This window comes from Globicephala melas, chromosome 3, assembly GCF_963455315.2.
Source record: "Globicephala melas chromosome 3, mGloMel1.2, whole genome shotgun sequence".
NCBI lineage: Eukaryota > Metazoa > Chordata > Mammalia > Artiodactyla > Delphinidae > Globicephala > Globicephala melas.
The window spans coordinates 58821803-58844129 of NC_083316.1; the positions used below are offsets into that span (position 1 = coordinate 58821803).

Genomic DNA, 22327 nt, shown 5'->3' on the forward strand with positions numbered 1-22327 from the left:
GATAATCCCAGGCAGGATAAACCCGAAGAGAAACATGGTGAGACACATAGTAATCAAATTGACAAAAATTAAAAACAAAGACAAAATATTAAAAGCTACAAGGGAAAAACAACAAATAACGTACAAGGGAATTCCCATAAGGTTATCAGCTGCTTTCTCAGCAGAAAACCTGCAGGCCGGAAGGGAGTGGCACAAAATACTTAAAGTGATAAAAGGAGAGAACCTACAACCAATAATACTCTATCCAGCAAGGCTCTCATTCAGATTTGATGGAGAAATCAAAAGCTTTACAGACAAGCAAAAGCTAAGAGAATTCAGCACCATCATACCAGCTTTGCAACAAATGCTTAAGGAACTTCTCTAGGTGGAAAAGAAAAGGACACAACTAGAAATGAGAAAATGATGAATGGAAAAGCTCACCAGTAAAGGCAAACATATAGTAAAGGTAGGAAATCATCCACACACAAATATGATATCAAAACCAGCAATCGTGAGGAGAGTACAAATTCAGGATACTGGAAATGCATTTGAAATTAAAAAAAAACAGCATTTAAAAGAATCTTGTATATGTATATAGACTGCTATATTAGAACCTCATGGTAACCACAAACCAAAAATCTACAATAGGTACACAAACACAAAAGAAAAAGAAATCCAAACACAACACTAAAGTTAATCATCAAATCACAAGAGAAGAGAACAAAGGAGTAAGGGAGAAAAAAGACCTAGAAAACCAAATCTGAAACAATGAATAAAATGGCAATAGGAACATACATGTTGATAATTATCTTAAATTAAAATGGATTAAATGGCCCAACCAAAAGACATAAACTGGCTGAATGGATACAAAAACAAGACCCAAATATATGCTGTCTACAAGAGACCCACTTCAGGTCTAGGGACATACAGACTGAAAGTGAGGGGATGGAAAAAGGTATTCCATGCAAATGGAAATCAAATGAAAGCTGGAGTAGCAATACTCATATCAGACAAAATAGACTTTAAAATAAAGACTGTCACAAGAGACAAAAAAGGACACTACATAATGATCAAGGGATCAATCCAAGAAGAAGATATAACAATTGTAAATATATATGTACCCAACATAGGAGCACCTCAATATACAAGGCAAATACTAACAGCCATAAAAGGAGCAACTGACAATTACACAATAATAGTGGGGGACTTTAACACTCCACTTTCATCAATGAACAGATCATCCAGACAGAAAATCAGTAAGAAAACACAGGCCTTAGATGACACATTAGACCAGATGGACTTAGTTGATATTTATGGAGCATTCCATCCAAAAGCAGCAGAATACACATTCTTCTCAAGTGCACATGGAACATTCTCCAGGACTGATCACATGCTGGGCCACAAAGTGAGCCTTGGTAAACTTAAGAAAATGGAAATCCTATCAAGCATCTTTTCTGACCACAACACTATGAGATTAGAAATCAACTACAAAAAAAACCTGTAAAAAACACAAAACATGTGGAAGCTAAACAATATACTACTAAACAACCAATGGATCACTGAAGAAATCAAAGAGGAAATAAAAAAATACCTAGAGACAAATGAAAACAAAAGCACGATGATCCAAAACCTGTGGGACACAGCAAAAGCAGTTCTAAGAGGGAAGGTTATAGCAATACAATCTTACCTCAGGAAACAAGAAAAATCTCAAATAAACAACCTAGGCTTACACCTAAAGCAATTAGGGAAAGAAGAAAAAACAAAACTCAAAGTTAGTAGAAGGAAAGAAATCATAAAGATCTGAGCAGAAATAAATGAAATAGAGATGAAGAAAACAATAGAAAAGATCAATGAAACTAAAAAGTTCTTTAAAAAGATAAACAAAACTGATAAACCTTTAGCTGGACTGATCAAGAAAAAAAGGGAAAGGGCTCAAATCAATAAAATTAGAAATATAAAAGGAGAAGTTACGATGGACACCCCAGAGATACAAAGGATCACAAAAGACTACTACAATAAACTATATGCCAATAAAATGGACAACCTAGAAGAAATGGACAAATTCTTAGAAAGGTACAATCTCCCAAGACTGAACCAGGAAGAAACAGAAAATACGAACAGACCAATCACAAGTACTGAAATTGAAACTGTGATTTAAAAGCTCCCAACAAACAAAAGTCCAGGACCAGATGGCTTCACAGGCAAATTCTATCAAACATTTAGAGACGAGTTAACACCCACCCTCTGAAACTATTCTAAAAAATTGCAGAGGAATGAACACTCCCAAACTCATTCTGTGAGGACACTATCACCCTGATACCAAAACCAGACAAAGACAGCACAAAAAGAAAGAAAATTACTGGCCAATATCACTGATGAACATAGATGTAAAAATCCTCAACAAAATACTAGCCAATTGAATCCAACAATACATTAAAAGGATCATACACCATGATCAAGTGAGATTTGTCCCAGGGATGCAAGGATTTTTAAAATAACCACAAATCAATCAGTGTGATACAACACCACATCAACAAATTGAAGAATAAAAACCATATGATCATCTCAGCAGATGCAGAAAAAGCTGGACAAAATTCAACACCCATTTATGATAAAAACTCTCCAGAAAGTGGGCAGAGAGGGAACATTCGTCAACATAATAAAGACCATATATAACAAACCTACAGCTAGCATCATACTCAATGGGGAAAAGCTGAAAGCATTTCCTCTAAGATCGGGAACAAGACAAGGATGTCCACTCTCATCACTTTTATTCAACATAGTATTGGAAGTCCTAGCCACAGCAATCAAAGAAGAAAAAGAAATAAAAGGAATCCAAACTGGAAAAGAAGAAGTAAAACTGTCACTGTCTGCAGATGACATGATACTACACAACATTTCTATACACTAACAATGAAAGATCAGAAAGAGAAATTAAAGAAACAATCCCATTTACCATCACATCAAAAAGAATAAAATACCTAGGAATAAACCTACCTAAGGAGGCAAAAGGCCTGTACTCTGAAAACTGTAAGACGCTGATAAAAGAAATCAAAGATGACACAAACAGATGGAAAGATATACCATGTTCTTGGATTGGAAGAATCAGTATTGTCAAAATGACTATACAACCCAAGGCAATCTACAGATTCAATGAAATCCCTATCAAATTACCAATGGCATTTTTCACAGAACTAGAACAATGGAGACATAAAAGACCCCGAATAGCCAAAGTGACCTTGAGAAAGAAAAATGGAGCTGGAGGAATCAGGTTCCCTGACTTCAGACTATACTACAAAGCTACGCTCATCAAAACAGTATGGTACTGGTACAAAAACAGAAATATAGATCAATGGAAAAAGACAGAAAGCCCAGAAATAAACCCACACTCCTACGGTCAATTAATCTAAGACAAAGAAGGCAAGACTATACAGTGGAGAAAAGACAGTCTCTTCAATAAATGGTTCTGGGAAAACTGGACAGCTACATGTAAAAAAATGAAATTAGAACATTCTTTAACACCATAAAGATAAAATAACTCAAAATGGATTAAAGACCTAAATGCAAGACTCGATACTATAAAACTCTTAGAGGAAAACACAGGCAGAACACTCTTTGATATCAATCGCAGCATTATCTTTTTAGATCCATCTCCTAGAGTAATGGAAATAAAAACTTTGACATGTATGTTCCTATTGCCATTTTATTCATTGTTTCAGATTTGGTTTTCTAGGTCTTTTTTCCTCCCTTACTCTTTTGTTCTCTTCTCTTGTGATTTGATGATTAAACAAATGGGGCCTAATTAAATTCAAAAGCTTCTGCACAGCAAAGGAAACCATAAACAAAACAAAAACTCACAGAATGGGAGAAAATATTTGCAAATGATGTGACTGAAAAGGGATTAATCTTCAAAATTTACAAACAGCTCATGAGGCTCTATATCAAAAAATAACCCAATCAAAAAATGGGCAGAATAACTAAATAAAAAGAACATTTCTCCAAAGTATATATACAGATGGCCAAGAGGCACATGAAAAGAGATGGTCAATATTGCTAATTATTAGAGAAATGCAAATCACATCTACAATGAGACATCACCTCACACCAGTCAGAATGGCCATCACCAGAAAGTGTACAAACAATAAATGCTGGAGAGGGTGTGGAGAAAAGAGAATCCTCCTACACTGTTGGTGGGAATGTAAATTGGTGCAGCCACTAAGGAGAACAGTACTGAGGTTCCTTAAAAAACTAAAAATAGAGCTACCATATGATACAGCAATCCCACTCATGGGCATATATCCGGAGAAAACCATGGTTCAAAGGGATACACGCAACCTAATATTCACTGCAGTGCTGTGTACAATAGCCAAGACATGGCAGCAACCTAAATGTCCGACAGATGAATGATAAAGAATATGTGGTACATATATACAATGGAATATTACTCAGCCATTAAAAAGAATGAAATAATGCCGCCATTTGCAGCAACGTGGATGGAGCTGGAGATTATCATACTAAGTTAGATAGAGAAAGACAAATATCATATGATATCGCTTATATGTGGAATCTAAAAAAAATGATACAAATGAACTTATTTACAATACAGAAAAAGACTCACAGACTTAGAGAACAAACTTATGGTTACCAGTGGGAGAGGGTGGGGGAGAGGGATACACTGGGAGTTTGGGATTGACATATACACACTGCTATATTTAAAACAGATAACCAAAAAGGACCTACTGTATAGCACAGGGAACTCTGCTCAATATTCTGTAATAGCCTAAATAGGAAAGGAACTTGAAAAAGAATAGATATGTGTATATGTATAACTGAATCACTATGCTATATATCTGAAACTAACACAACATTGTTAATCAACTATACTCCAATATGAAATAAAAATTAAAAAAATAATAAAGTAGCATATGGGAGAAAAAATTAAATATAGACCATCCATTGTTTAATTAATAATATCTAATACATTATTTCTCACACATCTAATATATTATTTCTGGTAATGCCTTAAATGTTTGAAATTTTGTGAGTTTCAACTGTAAAATTCAGATGTTTTAGTAAATTAATGCCAAAAAAGACGAAGAAAAAAGGTTATAAATCAAGGATCTTCCCAAGCTGTCTGATTTTATCTCAAAGGGTACTTTTATCTTATGAGCACAATATGGGAAATTTCATGCAGGATAAAAGAAGCAAACAAACAAGTCTTCAAATAAATCCTACTCAGGACAAATAATAATTTGGCTTATGGCTTAGTAATTATTATCAAATTGCAACACGACAAACATGGAATGTATAGTCAAGTCACAAATGATTCAGAACTGGCTCCCTCTGACATGAAGTTTTTCTAGTGCATTTGAAGATGTGTAATTATATTTTTAAAAATTCTTCCTAATGAAACACCAGTAGCATAACCATTTTATAAAGAGAAACTTGCCCTAAATACTTCCATGAGAAGATACTTAGTCTACTCAATAACTTAGAATTAATTTGAGAATTTATTATCACTTTTAAAAAATGATTTCATTTTATATTATTTTACTTTGGTTTCAAGGGATATCATACTCCTGCAAACAGTGAAGTCCAAAATTAAGGTACTGACAGTACTGTACTCCCTCTGAAGGCTCTAGGGGAGGAAACTTCCTTGCCTCTTCTAGTCTCTGGTGGCTCCAGGCATTCCTTGGCTTGTGGTTGCATCACTCCAGTCTCTGCCTCCATCTTCACATAGCCTTCTCCTTCTCTCTGTGTCTCTTTCTTGTGTGTCTCTTATATGCACACCTATCACTGGATTTAGAGCCCACTTGGAAAATCCAAGATAAATCTCATTTCAAGATCTCTAATTATATCTGTAAAGACTCTCCCCCCTGCAAAAAAAGTCACATTCACAGATTCTGGGGCTTAGAATGTGGACATATTTTGGAGGGAGGGCACCTTCAACCCCACTGCACTCCTATTTTGAATTCTACTAAAAGTTAATTTGGCCTGTTCTTGAACTTTATAAAAATGGAATCATACTTGTACCCCACCCCCCAAAAAAGAAGATGAGATAGCAATACCTTGGATGAATGAAATAATCAGACTTGAGTATGAGTATATATTTACCTGCATCTTCAGGGGTTCTTATTTCAAACGCTAACAAATTTTCTTGTTTTTCTTCTAAATCTTGTAGAACGGCACTGATGGTCTGATGCTATCAGATAAAATATTAAAAACTTCATTACAAGAAGTAGATGTTTTTCTCTGATATGCAACTGACAAATGCACAGTAAAAGTGCTAAAGAAAGTGACACTAAAAATGCTCATTTCCCTTTATGTTCCAAATGTACTCAGGCTTTGTTTAAACTTAATTGTATATATATTACATATTTGGGGAAAAATTAAACATAAATGTATCTTGATTTATGTAGCAGATCTGCTCCAGGAAAACAGAATGTAAGAGTAGCAAGCATACAAAGAATCACAATTTCTCAATGACTTCTGTTATAGGCATAGGAGAAAAAGAACACTCAGCACATAATATTTAAAGACAATATATATGTAACAAGTTCACTTTAAGGCTTTATGACTATCATTGTACACTACTGAAATTTCACACACAGTCTTACAAATACTAAACACTCTCAAAAACTCACAAAGGGGATTTAAAACCACCTCTTTATATACTTGTCAGTATTAATATTCCTGACTCAAATGCCTTCTACATATTCTGCCCAGAACTTTCTCTTTCTTATCAGAGATGGAATTGTGGAGTGGACTCTGGAACTGGACTGCTTGGGTTTGAATTCCGGCTTCATCTCTTCCTAGCTGGGTGACTACAGAAAGTTAATTATCCTCTCCTTGTCTGAACTGAGTAACACATATAAACTGTTTAGGACAGTGTCAGCACAAAGTAAAAGTTCTATAAATACTGCTTATTATTATTATATTAAACCAATCTCACACACAAAACCCCTGACTAATCTAATCCATACTGATTTCTTCTTTCTCAGAATTACTTAAGAATTTTAGTGCTACAGAAATTAGCATTAACATGTGTAATGTCTTATATATTATATTTCCTCCATCAAAACAATGAGATCTTGTAGGCTGGAGCATGGCTTTCATATGTGTACAGGTTTCCACACTGCTGGATATACAGTTGTTGCTCAATAAATGACAACTGATGGACTGACTCGTACTATGTATCCTTTAATACATTCTCAAAACACATTCATTTTTAAAAGATGTATGTCCTCAAAGCCTTGTGAAGTACGTTGCTCGAAAGTTTTACTTTGGTGCCCACAAGGGATATGGAAAATGCACATAATAAAACCATCCAGTTATGTGGAAAAGTAAACTAAAGGTCTAAATTTGTGACCAGACTAAGCCTCTACCTACAGGTTGGGATAAAGAAAACATCTTTTGGTGCTGACTTCTCCTTCTGTTTTGTCTCATATTGTAGATGCACTCAGTCTTGTCCACCATGGGCCATAACTTTTCACTCCATACCAGCTCCACATTTTACCATGGAGGGCCCAGTAAAACTTTCCCTCCAAGATCCCCCTTCTTAGTCTTTCATTACTATTTGTTTATCTTACCAAAAACAAAAAACAAGAAAAACCACTCCTAACCTAGGATCTGTCTTTGGAATAAGCAACTTATAGACACTTTACACTCTACTTACTGTAAAGCTTCACTAAGATTTTATTCCAGATTTACAACTTTTACTATGGCAGGATCATCTTTGCCTCTGACATCTCTTTTATAGTTTTGAATATTAAAAATAAAACATAGTGGTTAAGAGCACAGGCTCTGGAGTCAGATTGCCTGGAGTTTAATTCTGCCATTGCTACTTAATAGAAATGTAATTCTGGATTGTTACTTACCCTCTCTTACTTTAGCTTATCTGTAATGAGGAAGGTAATGATATTAATAGAAACTACCTAGAAGAATTATTATAAGGACTAAATGAGTTAATATAAAGCACTTAGAGGAGAGCTTACCATATAATAAATACTCGGTGAATGCAAACTATTATCATTATTATTTTTTATTACTTCTGTACTCATTCTATATGGAGGTAGAGAAGGAGGCTGCCTACACATGCTGTGATCTGAAGGTGTTAGAAGGTAGCACCAAACTAAAATCATCTCATTTCCTTTGCACCTGGCCATAGAGTCGCCCCCCCCATCCTCAGTTTGGTTTGGAAATTTCAACATTCAAAAACAATTGTACATTTACAAAAGACAAACCCTTGATGATTTTAATGTCTGCATATTTAAGTTTCTTTTTCTTTTTTTTAAAGTTGGTTTTCATTAAACTCCTATATCTCCACTATACTCCTCTGTGGCTCAGCATCTAAAATGATATACATTATTCTGAAGCAAATACCCATATAGTTAATAACAATAGGGTGATTTTTCCATAATGTTTTAATCTTTACATGAAAATATACCTTAAAGATACTAATGGTCAATATGGTGAACTGAGCTGATACAGAAGGACTCCAGTCTACTCCAAACAGTTGGAAAAACACATTAGACAAAATACAATAAACTTTAACCACCTGTCCCCAGCTAAGATTGGAAAAAGAAAGAGAAATAAAATGAAGTTAGTAGCAGCCCATGAGGAATCTGGAACAAACATAGATATTAGGGATTAGGGTCCTACAAAGGAACAGAAGATAAGGCCTCAGGGCCACAGGAAGAAGGAGTTAGAATGGAGTCCCCTCATAAAGCTAGTGACCTTAAGTGGGTGTCCTTTAGCTTAAATAAGGATTAGAAAAAATTCTACTTGACACCCACCCAAGGCTTTGGGTAGAAAATCAGTGATCAAAGGCTATTGCCCAGAATATAGTGCAGAGAATTAAAGAGATGGAAAATATGAAAAAGACATATGGAGACTGGTCTAACAGCCATCTAAATATGAGTTCCAAAAAAGGAGATACTGAGAATGGGACAGAGGTAATATTCAAAGATATAAGGGCTGAGAGTTTCCAATATACAAATGAGAAATGTGTCTTCAGATTAAAGGAGCATGCCTAGTCCTTAGAATAATTAATTAAAAACACATCCACATTTAGACATAACCTAGTGAAACTGCAGAATATAAAAGAAAAATCTTAAAAACTGTAAGCTTAAAAGACATTACCTACAAGGGAATGACAATTAGATTGACAATTAACTTTTCATTCGTTACAAGAGATACCAGGAACAATGTAAAATATTTTTTAAATGCTGAGGTAAATACAATTTAGTTTGAATACCATTCAAAATATTTAAGGTATAAAACAGTTGATTAATCATAGATTAGGTTCAATGAATAATATTTTCTCCTCTACACTAACAAAAAATATGTAAGGGAAATCTAATCAACATACATAGTCTTATTCAAAATATTTCATTGAGGATGCTACTTTGCTTAAGAAGTTAGTGTCTAGTAAGCTGTATGTTTTAATTAAACTAAGAATATCCATTTTATATATTTATATATGTATGACTACTATGGGTTTTTTTTTTCAAAAAATATACGTTTACATGAGGGATTTCACATATAGCAAACACTGTCACTATAAACCATGTGGGATCCACGTTGGTTAAACCAGGTTTCTTTTCTCTTCTCTGTCTGGGTTCCAGGGTCTTTTCTACCTAGTATGTATCTTAGATACTTTTTGGAAGTGGGTGGGTGAAGACACGCTATGACAGTGGCACTGTCTGTCAGATAAGAAGTAGCCAAAAAATGCAATCTAGGTGTAAAGGATAGCAGCTAAACTATAATTCTGTGTTCAATGCAGATAATGGAGAGTTAACTATATACCATATTTTCTTGGTTCATTCTGTTCAATTATGCTGTATTATTTTCTTATGACAAAAAACATTTTCAACCTGTATGTCCTTAAAATGGAAAGAGTGCTGCCAACAGCCAATGGCTGGCTGGCCCAAAGAATGGCATTTTCTAGGCTGAAGAACAAAAGGATTTCAACTTCACTCACCATGGCGAGGTTTTCTTTTGTTTTTTCTTGGTGTGAAATAGAACGTGTATCAACAGTTTTGCAGTCATCACAAAAACACTGTTTATGTCTTTTTGCCTGGATAGCAGGAATTTTTACTTTAAAACATAAAATTAGAAAATATAAGAATGTGTAAAAATTTAGCATCATTTTATCAATTGTAATGGTGACAGGAATGGGAAGGATAAAGTAAGTCTATAATTACTATGGTATCTTAATGTTGGTCAGCACCTCATTATTTATTATCAATTGACTAACTACAGCTAACATTTGCTGAATACTTATCACATGCTGGACATTGAATTCTTTTCCTGAATCATCTTATTTAATCTTCATATGAGCCCATGAGGTAGGTAATTAATTACATCTATTTTACAGAAGAGGAACGTGAAGCTTAGAGGGATTCAAGAAGTTGCCTAAAGTTACATAGCTATTACTGAAACCAGATCTGACTTCAAGTCCATGCTCTTAAATACTACGACTATAATTCACTGTCTCCGTAAAATTCTCTCTGAACCTTCTCCCATTTTGGATCCTCTTTCTCCATATATGGGTACCCTATACCCCTCATTCTGCTGGGGAACCTGATGAAGGAAAGGTATATACAAGAAACAACAGAAAAGTGGGAATAGATATAGCACTTTTTAACAAGAGTGCCCAATAACTCCAAATATGGCTTTGAAGAGGGAAAGAGACACACCTGGGGCTTTAAGAAAGTCCCTGACCCTATGGACTTAGCATATGGTAGCAGGCAAAGAAAAGAAGATTTGTGTATCAGTCTCTTGACTTTGACCTACATGTGATCTAGCTCACTAGTAAAATAGGACACAATGATTATCCTTGCCTCTCACCAATCATATCAGTAATAATGATTCCTCCCTTGAAAACAAACAGTTGGTAAGGACTGTGGTAGGCTGGGGGAAAAGTGAGTCACGGGTTTTCTCTTCCCAATATTCTCCCTCATAGAGAGGACAGATAAGTTCCCGGCTTTCTTCTTCTATGAGTCAAGGCTCAAGCATGAAGGAAAAGGAAGAACAATTCTCTCTCCTCAACATTCCCAAAATTGTGTTTAACTGCCTGTTTTCTGGTTATCTCCTCACAAGACTGGAAGCTCTTCTTGGGCAAGTGCCTGGTTTGTATAGCAGGTGCTCAACAATTGTACGTTTTCTCAATTAGTGTTCACTAAATGCTTCTTTTTTTTTTTTTTTAACACATCCATCACCTGACATTGTTACCGTGTGTGTGTTGGTGAGAACATTTAAGATTTACTCTCTTGGCAAATTTTAAGTATACAATTTATTATTATAAACTATAATCATCATCTTATATATTAGCTCCCCAGAACTAATTCATCTTATAAGTGAAAGTTTGTATTCTTTGACCAACATTTTCCCATCTCCCCCCCATCACCCCCTCCCCCAAGCCCTTGACAACCACCATTCAACTACCTACCTGGTTCTTTAAGCTTGACTTTTTTAGGTTCCACATATAAGTGACGTCTTAAAGAGTTTGCCTTTCTGTGTCTTTCTATGCTTATTTCACTTAGCATAACATCCTCCAGGTTCACCCATGTTGCCACAAATGGCAGGATTAAATGCTTATTTCTTATAGATAACTCATTATATTATTTAAGTGCAAACTACTGCTAAAAATGGTTCACAAAATTTTACCTATATATTCCCTTGAAATATTCTTTCCATTGTAATATATTACACATACACTCACATACATATATAAGCATAATATATTTGCTTAACAAATTCATATTCTAGCATTAGAAAGTTTGTCTTGAAAAGTTGGCATCATTACAAATTTTGAAGTAATGGAATATTAGTTTCAAAGACTTTAGTATGTCATTCTTTTCCAGCCCCACTACAAGTAAACCAATCTGCATAGTTTCAGTGACATCTCTATCTCAGATCCAATGTTACGAGAGATTAATGTTTGTTTAATGAATATGTTTTGTTTCAACATATAATCCCAATACAACAGGATCATATAATCTATAACTTAAACCAAGTTTGGAAATGCTATTTCTAAAAATAAATGATGCTTTTCAAGAGTTTAATAAACATACAAAACATTTATCCCTAGTTATGAAATAATTTACACAAATCTTAAGATTTTCTTTTTCTAAGCAGAGGTACACACCCTTATAAAATAGCAAGCACCACTGACATACATACCAGTGACTACAGCATTACTCTCATCTCTATTGTCAGTCTCAATAGCACCATAAGATTTTAGCAGCTCTTTCATGTTTTTATCATCTGCTTCATCCAAAGCAGTCTTCTGCTTTTGATCCTTTTGATTAGGGTTTGCTCCATGTTGTAGTAGAATCTCAGCTGCCTAAAAGGTATTTTTCCAAAGTTATCTCTACAGATACCTAAGATCAATAATTCCTGCTTTCATTACAAGACACCACTATCAAGTATTAAAAGTTATCAAAAAAAGTTTTCAAACTCTGACCAAGAAAATCTTGATTAAATTTGATATGACAACTGTAAACTGCTCCACTGATTTGGCCTGATCTGTCCTCACAGAAGAACCAAACACCATGACATGAAAGTACCAGATATGCTGCCTTCACGGCTGAAGAGGCAGACTTTGGGAGACTGATGTGCAAAAGGATTTACTCTATCTCTTTAACACAGCCCTTTGTCCTCCCCTAAACTGCTGGAAGATAGGGTGGAGAAGGGAGGAGGGATCATTTCAGGATTATATTAAATTATACACTGTATTATAAATTGCCATCAGACATAGTTGAATAAAGTTTCATTTGAACTATATTTCAGGTATGTTACTTGTTTAGGAGGTTTTATAAGCTAGCCTGGGAACCTAATGTCCATTCTAATATTTTCTATGCAAATGTTTCCTAAATAGATGACATATTCACAGAATGTTAATAAGATTAAAAAGAAACAGAAATAATCTACTCCAACCCCACCTTTTAAAGAAGAGAAAACTGAGGTCAAAGATAAATGTTGTGACATTTTGGGGGCAAAAGTTTCTAATATAAATAATGCTTCCCTGAATAACTCAAATAACTCAAATTTGTGTTTAAAAAATTTGAATAACTCAAAGTTGTGTATTAGAAGTTTATAAGTCATCAAAGTTAAAGACTGTCACTAATTAGTTGACAGTATAAGCCAACTAGTAAAAAACAATCAGTGATTCCATCTGCACAAGGCAAATGACTCAAACCACTGAAAAATCTTTTGTTTAGGAAAAATGGTCAGTATTTTGTTAAAGTAAAGATATGCATATGTGCTAGTAGCTTTTCTCTTTCAACTTGTGTCCAGGTATGGAAAAGCAGAAAAACTTAGGAGCAAATGGGCCAGTAGAAGTAATAAGGATAGCTCCTTATTTGTTCTATCAGCCTATTTGTTTTAAAGTCAAGCATACAAAATTCACTCCTGCTACTTACTATCTATGTCCTTGGGCAAGTTATTTACCATCAGAACCTCATTTCTCTCACCTATGAGGCTTAAATGTGAACCCGTGTAAAGTATTTGGCACATGGCGGGGCTTAAGGAAAACACTCCCCTATTTAGCCCTGTGTAATCTCCAGCCTGCTGGCTCTTTGCTTAACCTCATGTAGTTTCCTTACCCACATCTGTAGATCAGCCAAGGAATTGAGGGGGTTCCCCTTTAAATCTCTGGAGAATTCTTTCTGTGCAGATATATTGTCTGGTATTTTGCCCCATAAATTTCAGCTGTTGGAGTTTAAAACTCCAAACAACCTTCTCAACTCATTGAGATCATAAGGCTATTTGCTTTCTTCCTCCCTAGGCTTCTGCCTGAAAACTCCTCCTAGTCCATGAGGTGGGGCAATCATACGGTTAGTCTCTTGTTTCCATCCTGTCAGGGATCACTGCCCTCTGCTGCATGTTGTCTAATGTCTCAAAACTGTTATTTCATATATTTTGCTCACTTTTCTAGTTTTTAAGGTGGGAGGAAATATCTTACCCCTGCTATCCCATCTTGTACAAAAGTGGGTACCCATTCCCCCCACATTTTATCTTTTAAAAAAATCTCTTATTCTTCTTTTCCTTATCTTTTTATTCTCCACATTTTACAATGTAGAATACATGACCATCTTGGAAGATAACTTAAAAAAGAAATTAAAATTTTTTTTTAATTGAAAGTTGAAAAAGAAAATAAGATGTTGAATAACTTTGCATGTAGTCATGCCAGAGAGAAAATTAGGAATTAAATATACAGGGTGTTATAGAATTGATATTTAGTAGGTCTACAGTACCACATATTTACCTTTCTTGCTCCCCCTTATTAATCTTTCTAGATCATCTATCAATATCCTACCTCAAAATAAAGAAATAGGGACAAAAGGGGAGAAAGTGAGTCAGAAATAAAATGAGTCAATGATAGAAGAACTGTCACATGGAGGGAAAGTTAATGAAGATATGAAGAAAGATGCTGGCAATATATCAGTATCAAAGGAATTAAAATATCATTAAAAATACTACCTCCTTCTTTTTAAATAGAATATTTCTCCTTAAAGTAAAGGCAACAGAGATGTGGAAGGTTATTCCAAAAGCAAACTTGTCTTTATCACCACTTAGGTAAAAGAACGTCAGTAATTCTCTAGATCAAGCAATAGCAAACTATGGCCCATGGGCCAAATCCAGTCTGCTGCCTGACTTTGTAAATTAAGTTGTATTGGCACACAGTCAAACCCACTCATTTACATGTTGTCTAGGGTTGCTTTTGCACTAGAACAGCAGTTGAGTAGTTTCAACAGAGACTGTGTGGCCCGGAAAACCTAAACTGTTGATTAGTCCTCTGTAGGAAATATTTACCAATCCTTGCTCTAGACCAGAGCTGTTCAACAGAGTTTTCTGTTATGATGGAAATGTCCTAATCTATACTGTCTAATATGGGAGCCACTGCCACATGTAGCTATTGAGTACTTCAAATGTGGCTAATGCAACTGAAGAATTGAAACTTTCAAAAAAAATTTTATTTATTTATTTTGGCTGCTCTGGGTCTTAGTTGCGGCACTAGGATTCTTTGTTGCCGCAGGCTGGACCTTCACTGCAGCGTGTGGGATCTTTTAGTTGTGGCATGAGGACTCTTAGACGCGGCATGCAAACTCTTAGTTGTGGCATGCATGCGGGATCTAGTTCCCTGACAAGGAATCAAACCCAGGCCCCCTGCATTGGGAGGGCAGAATCTTAACCCACTGGACCGCCAGAGAAGTCCCTGAATTTTCTTTTTAAGATTTTTTTTTTGATGCGGACCATTTTAAAAGTCTTTATTGAGTTTGTTACAATATTGCTTCTGTTTTATGTTTTGGATTTTTGGCCACAAGGCATGTGGGATCTTAGCTCCCCGACCAGGGATCAAACCCTGCAACCCCTACATTGGAAGGTGAAGTCTTAACCACTGGACCACCAGGGAAGTCCAAGAATTGAATTTTTTAATTTAATTAATTTTAAGTAATTTAAATTTAAATAGCCACATGTGGTTAGTGGCTACAGTATAGGACAGTACAGCTCTAGATCAAATTCCTTATTTCAGGGGTAAAGATATCTTTATCTTTCTCAAGCAGCAGAACTAGGCCTAGAACTCAAGTTCTCTAAAATCCAGTTTGGTGTTTTGTCAAGCTCCCTTTCTGCTATTTCCTGTGATGAATTTTCAGTTCTTGGCATTTACTTTACAGAAGACCCTCTACATCTGAGTTATCATTTTCTCTAACCCTTGAAGTTACCAAATTTCTATGAGAGAAGCTACAGTCTTCAAAATAGGAAAATTCTCACTTATGAAGGCTACTTACAAAATTTGATCTAATCAAACATCCCTCTCTGTTCAATAACATGGCATTTTTTCCATCCATCAAGTCAACATATTTCTCTTGAGTTTTGGTCAATTTACTACTGGTCCCTGATATTGTAAATAGCCAACAATAAAATGGAAATACACTACAAATTGATTACAAAGCCAAAATGTAAAGATGTAGGATTTCCTGAAGTCATATATTAAAATAATATTGTAGGGCTTCCCTGGTGGCGCAGTGGTTGAGAGTCCACCTGCCGATGCAGGGGACGCAGGTTCGCGCCCCAGTCTGGGAAGATCCCGCATGCCGCGGAGCAGCTAGGCCCGTGAGCCATGGCCGCTGAGCCTGCGCATCCGGAGCCTGTGCTCCGCAACAGGAGAGGCCACAACAGTGAGAGGCCCACGTACAGCAAAAAATAATAATAATAATAATAGTAATAATAATATTGTAGAAATGCTTGAAGCATCTGTGAAGCAACTGATAAATGAGAAACTTAGAGGTAAAACTGTTAACCTAAAAAAAAGAAAAATTTTGAATATGAATGGATTAATACAGGACCTAGGGAAAACTTGTGGCACCTCTCAAAATTTTTGAAAAAGAGAGCTTCCCTGAGGTCATGATGCAAAAAACCAACTGTGAGATAAAGGATGTCCTATGTGCTGTCATACTATTTTGCCAGAAAAGCTAGGCCCAGAAAGCATATATTATTCTGTTTTTGCTGTTCCAGAAATCAGTATGTATTTCAATTAGAAACTAAATATAATACTATTTAGAAAGGAGTTAACTTAGCAGGCATAAAACTGCTATCTAGAAAGGCTGCTTGCTAGGTTGGTCTGTAGCTGGCATCTGTGAACTTGGCTGGTAAACAGTGCCCTACATTGATATAAAACTGTCCCTAATTGATGAGTGGCTCTCTGTGCTTAAACTGTCTACACAAGCAATGTGGTTTATTTATGCTTCTGGGAGTCTGGAATCTTGCTATGTGCTAGGCAGAGGGTGCCTACATGACCAGCCCTCAATATAAATCTTGAGCACTGAGTTTCTAATGAGCTTCCCTGGACAGAAACATTGCACTTACGTTGCTACATTTTCACTGCTGAGGGAAAAGCAAACTGTATGTGACCTCTCATAAGGAAGAGTGCATAGTACAGCCTGCACATGGATACCTCCAGACTCCACCTTTTTCTCTGATGATCCCCCTGTGTACCCTTACTATACTGCTGTAATAAATCTTAGCTATGAATACAATCATATGCTGAGCTCTGTAACACCTTCTAACAAATTTCCAAGTATAGGGGTGGTGGTATTGGGAAACCCCTTATTTTGTTTATATTCCATTTTTCAGGATAATGTCTAAAATCCTGATTTTCCTACTATGAAATTTTGGCCCTTATTTAAGTGGTTTCACTTTAAGTAACCTTTTCCCTGTACATATAACCAGTAAGTTCATCACTTCAATGACTCTTCCTGTTTGCTTTCTTCCATTGCATGACCACATAACTTTGAGACTTTGTCAATTCTTTTTTAATTTAAATATCTTAAAGGTCAAAGAGCTTCTTTGATCAAAAGAAGCCTCCCTGGACATTAGCCCACCCATTTGGTATTATTCTTCATCATTAGTTTATCTCTCTTATCTCTGCAAATCATAAATTCAATACTATTCTTTCACATGACTATATTTAGACTGAAAACAGTGGAGATATATTTTCATAAAATTAAATAAAATTACCAGGCTATTAAAAATACTAGAGACAGAAAAGTAGTTTTAGTGAGAGATCCAAGGAATTTTTTGTATGAACCTTGGTTTTATATTATTGTTGTTGCTGGTAGTTTCCTTAACTACTTTTCAAAGCCAATAATTATTCCTGAAGTCTATATTGCCTACTGACAAATCTTCTAAGGTTTGTCGAACAAAAAAGATGAGTTTAAAAATCTGGAGAATTTTAAAGTCTAGATTTGAAATTGAGTGTTACTGAAATAATTACCCTGGTGATTTTCTCTTGTGATATTTTTACCATAGCTATCTGATTAAAAAAAAAAAAAAGGAGAAAAAAATACAAGAACCCCCAAGGAAACAAGCAACTTGAGCTTTTACCCATTTCTTTGAAACTTCAAACCCACTGAGAAATTTCGAGTTTAAAAAACATCTGGCTGTCACATATATCATCACTATATAGACTCTTTTATACACAACAGCAAAGCATTTAATGCAATTAAAATTGGAATGTATTATATTAATAGGCTGTGTTTACTTCTAGCCCTTTCATTTTATTCTCACTTACATGAATTACATGATGAAGAGACAATGGAAAAATGATTCATGAGGAAATACACTGGTTTTCTAATCTATATGTAATATCATATTCATTTGTACTTTTAAGCAGTTTTTAAAAATCATTTGTTTTAAGGAATCACTTCAGTTCGCAATTTAAAATATCTTCACTGTCTTCACTCACTTTTTAAAGAAAAAGAAATAGGAACCTAATCTGATGTGCACTATACCTTTAAATGGTTGTTTGCAACAGCACCATGTAAGGGCAGAATTCCATCTACATTTTCACAATTAACATTAGCACTAGCTTTTAACAACTCTACAATTATATCATTACATCCCGTACTAGCTGCCTCATGAAGTGGTGTCCAACCTAAAAAGGGAAAAAAGAAAAAACAAAACAAGCTGCTTACAAATCAGTATTCAAGTAGTATATTCATTATTAAGTTTATTTGCACTAATGGAATTATTAACTTTATTGATTCAAATGTATGTACTAAGTACTGGACAAGAAATAATATTGAAAACAGGCTACCTAAAGATCCCTGAGCCCAGAGCTGCCCCTGGACACGGGCCTGTCCACCAGAGGGCCCAGGATCCAGACCCACCCACCAGTGCACAAACTCTAGACCCAGGATGCACAGGGCCCTGTAGCCAGAGACCCTGGCACCCAGTTCCACCCACCAGTGGGCAGGCACCAGCCGAGAAATCCTTAGGCCCCAGGTCTGTGCACCAGCAAGGCTGCTTTAGCCTTGGGAACAGCCTCACCCACAGTGGGTGGAAACCAGCCCCAGGACAACTACAGCCCCACAGCCTGCTGTGGCAGGAGTCAGCCTACCCACAGGCAGGCCAGCACCAACCCTAGGACCAGCTGGGTCCAAGCTCTGCCTAGCAGTAGGCCAACACAAACTTTAAGACACACTGAACCCCACAGCCACCTGTATCAGGAACTGGCCCCACTCACCAGCAGTCCAACATGAGCTCTGGGACCCCTGGGTCTTGAAGCCAGACCCCAGGACCTGGCTCTGCTCGCCAGTGGGCTGGCACTGGTCCCAAGAACTAGCTTCACCCACTGGTAAATCTCCTATACCCAGACTCTGCCCATCAGTGAGCCAGCACTAGCCCTGGGGTCCCCTGGGGTTTAGCAGCCAGCCACCTTGTGACCTAGCCCCACCAACCAGGGGCCAGCAGCCTCCACACAAAGCAGGGCCTGGCAACCAACTGTACTGGGGGCCAGCCAAGCCTACGAGACCACACACAGTAGTCAGCCTGCCACAACAGAAGGACCCATGCAGCCCACCTAGGGGGTACCCCTAGAACATACAGCTCTAGTGATCAGAGGGGAGTGAACTCCTGGAAGCTTAAGACATTTCCTATAAAAGGCTACTTCTCCAAGGGTGGGATATGTAACAAGTCTACCAGATACATAGAAATAACTAGTTAAGCAAAATGAGGCAACACAGGAACATGTTCAAAACAAAGGAACAAGATAAAACCTCAGAAGAACTAAGTGGAGATAGGAAATCTACCTGAGAAAGAGTTCAAGGTAATGACTGTAAGGATTACAAAAGAACTTTGGAGAAGACTGGATGAACAGAGAAGTTAGAAGTTTTTAACAAAGAGTTAGAAAACATAAAGAACAACCAAACAGATGAAGAATACAATAACTGAAATGAAAAATACACTAAAAGGAATTAACAGTACACTAAATGATATATATAGGAACGAATCAGCAAGCTGGAAGACAGAGTAGTGGAAATCAAGAAGTGAGGACAGTTTAAGAGCTCTCTGGGACAATATGAAGTGTACAAACATTTTCTTTATAGGAGTCCCAGAAGACGAAGAGAGAGAGAAAGGGATGGAAAGCATACTTTAAAACATAATAATCTGAAAACTCCCCTAATCTGGGAAAGGAAAGAGACATCCAGGTCCAGGAAGCACAGACAGTCCCAAACAGGATCAACATAAAGAGGACCACATTAAGATACACTGTGATTTAAATGGAAAAATTGAAAGATAAAGAGAGAATATTAAGAGCAGGAAGGGAAAAGCAACAAATAACATACAAGGGAACTCCTATAAGGCTTTCAGCTGGCTTTGCAACAGAACTATGCAGGTCAGAAGGTACTGGCAGCATATATTTAAAGTGATGAAAGGGAAAAATGTACAAGAAAAAATACTCTACCCAGCCAGGCTCTTATTCAAATTTGATGTTGATATCAAAAGTTGTACAGACAAGCAAGAGCTAAGAGTTCAGCACCAGCAAACCAGCTTTATGTGAAATGTTAAAGGGACTCCTCTAAGCAAAAAGGAAAAGGCCATAACTGGAAACATGAATATCACAAAAGAAAAAGTTCATCAGTAAAGGCAAATATACAGTAAAGGTAGTAAGTCAACTGGGTACAAAACTATTAGGAAGGTTAAAAGACAAAAGTAGTAAAATCATCTATATCCACAATAAGCAGTTAAGCAATACACAAAACAAATACATGAAAAATACGATGTTGAAAACAGTAATTGTGAGGTGAGGAGAGTAAAAATGCAGGGTTGTTAAAATGCACCTGAAATTAAGAGATCAGCAAGTTAAAATAATCATATATATATATATATACACACACATATATAAATAAAACTCATGGTAACCACAAATCAAAAATCTATAATAGAGCCACATGCAAAAAAGAGAATGGAAACCAAACATAACATTAAAGATAATCATAAAATCACAAGAGAACAAAAGATGAAAGGAATAAAGAAGAAATACAAAAACAACTCCCAAACCATGAATACAATGGCAATAAGTACATACATATCAACAATTACTTTAAATGTAAATGGACTAAATGCTCCAATCAAAAGACACAGAGTGGCTGAATGGATACAAGAACAAGACCCATATATATGCTACCTACAAGAGACTCACTTGAGATCTAAAGACACACAGAGACTGAAAGTGAGGGGATGGAAAAAGGTATTCCATGAAAATGGAAACAAAAAGCAAACTGGGGTAACAATATCTGCATCAGACAAAATAGACTTTAAAACAAAAACTGTTACAAGAGACAAAGAAGGACATTACATAATGATTAAGGAATCAATCCAAGAAGAAGGTATAACGATTTTAAATATATTTGCACCCAATATAGGGCCACCTAAATACATAAAGCAAATATTAACAGACATAAAGGGAGAAATTGACAGTAACACAGTAGGGGACTTTAACACCCCACTTTCATCAATGGACAGATCATCCAGACAGAAAATCAATACAGAAAAACTGGCCTTAAATGACACATTATACCAGATGAACTTAATTGATATATATAAAACATTCCATCCAAAAGCATCAGAATACACATTCTTTTCAAGTGCATAAGGAACAGTCTCCAGGATAGGTCACATGCTAGGCCACAAAACAAGAACTGGTAAATATAAGAAAACTGAAATCATGTTGAGCATCTTTTCTGACCACAACACTATGAGACCAGAAATCAACTACAAGAACAAAACTGCAAAAAACACAAACACATGGAAGCTAAACAACATACTACTAAACAACCAACGGATCACTGAAGAAATCAAAGGAAAAAACAACAAATACCTAGAGACAAATGAAAATGAGAACACAATGATCCAAAATCTATGGGATGCAGGAACAGCAGTTCTAAGAGAGAAGTTTATAGCGATACAAGATTTCCTTAGGAGTGAAGTAAGTCAGAAACAGGAAAACAAATACCATACGCTAACACATATATATGGAATCTAAAAAAAAAAAAAATTGTTCTGAAGAACCTAGGGGCAAGACAGGAATAAAGACGCAGATGTAGAGAATGGACTTGAGGACATGGGGAGGGGGAAGGGTAAGCTGGGATGAAGTGAGAGAGTGGCATGGACATATATACACTACCAAATGTAAAATAGATAGCTAATGGGAAGCAGCCGCATAGCACAGGGAGATCAGCTCCATGCTTTGTGTCCACCTAGAGGGTTGAGATAGGGAGGGTGGGAGGGAGATGCAAGAAGGAGGAGATATGGGGATATATGTTTATGTATAGCTGATGCACTTTGTTATACAGCAGAAACTAACACACCATTGTAAAGCAATTAAACTCCAATAAAGATGTTAAAAAAAAAAAAAGATTACCTCAGGAAACAAGAAAAATCTCAAATAAACAATCTAAACTTACACCCAAAGGAACTAGAGAAAAAGAACAAAAAACCTGAAAGTTAGTAGAAGGAAAGAAATCTTAAAGATCACAGCAGAAATAAATTAAATAGA

The 22327-nt window shown here is 36.1% G+C and overlaps 1 protein-coding gene across 1 annotated transcript in view; it reads right to left on the minus strand.

The window, feature by feature from the left end:
• ANKRD31 (ankyrin repeat domain 31) overlaps positions 1-22327 on the minus strand; it is a 130081-nt gene that overhangs the window by 37321 nt on the left and 70433 nt on the right. The window contains exons 17-20 of the mRNA XM_030845913.2: positions 18279-18421; positions 12166-12328; positions 9962-10077; positions 6094-6181 (exon numbers count right to left, since the gene is read on the minus strand). Coding sequence (XP_030701773.2) covers positions 6094-6181; positions 9962-10077; positions 12166-12328; positions 18279-18421 — 510 coding nt within the window. The remainder of the gene's footprint in view (positions 1-6093; positions 6182-9961; positions 10078-12165; positions 12329-18278; positions 18422-22327) is intronic.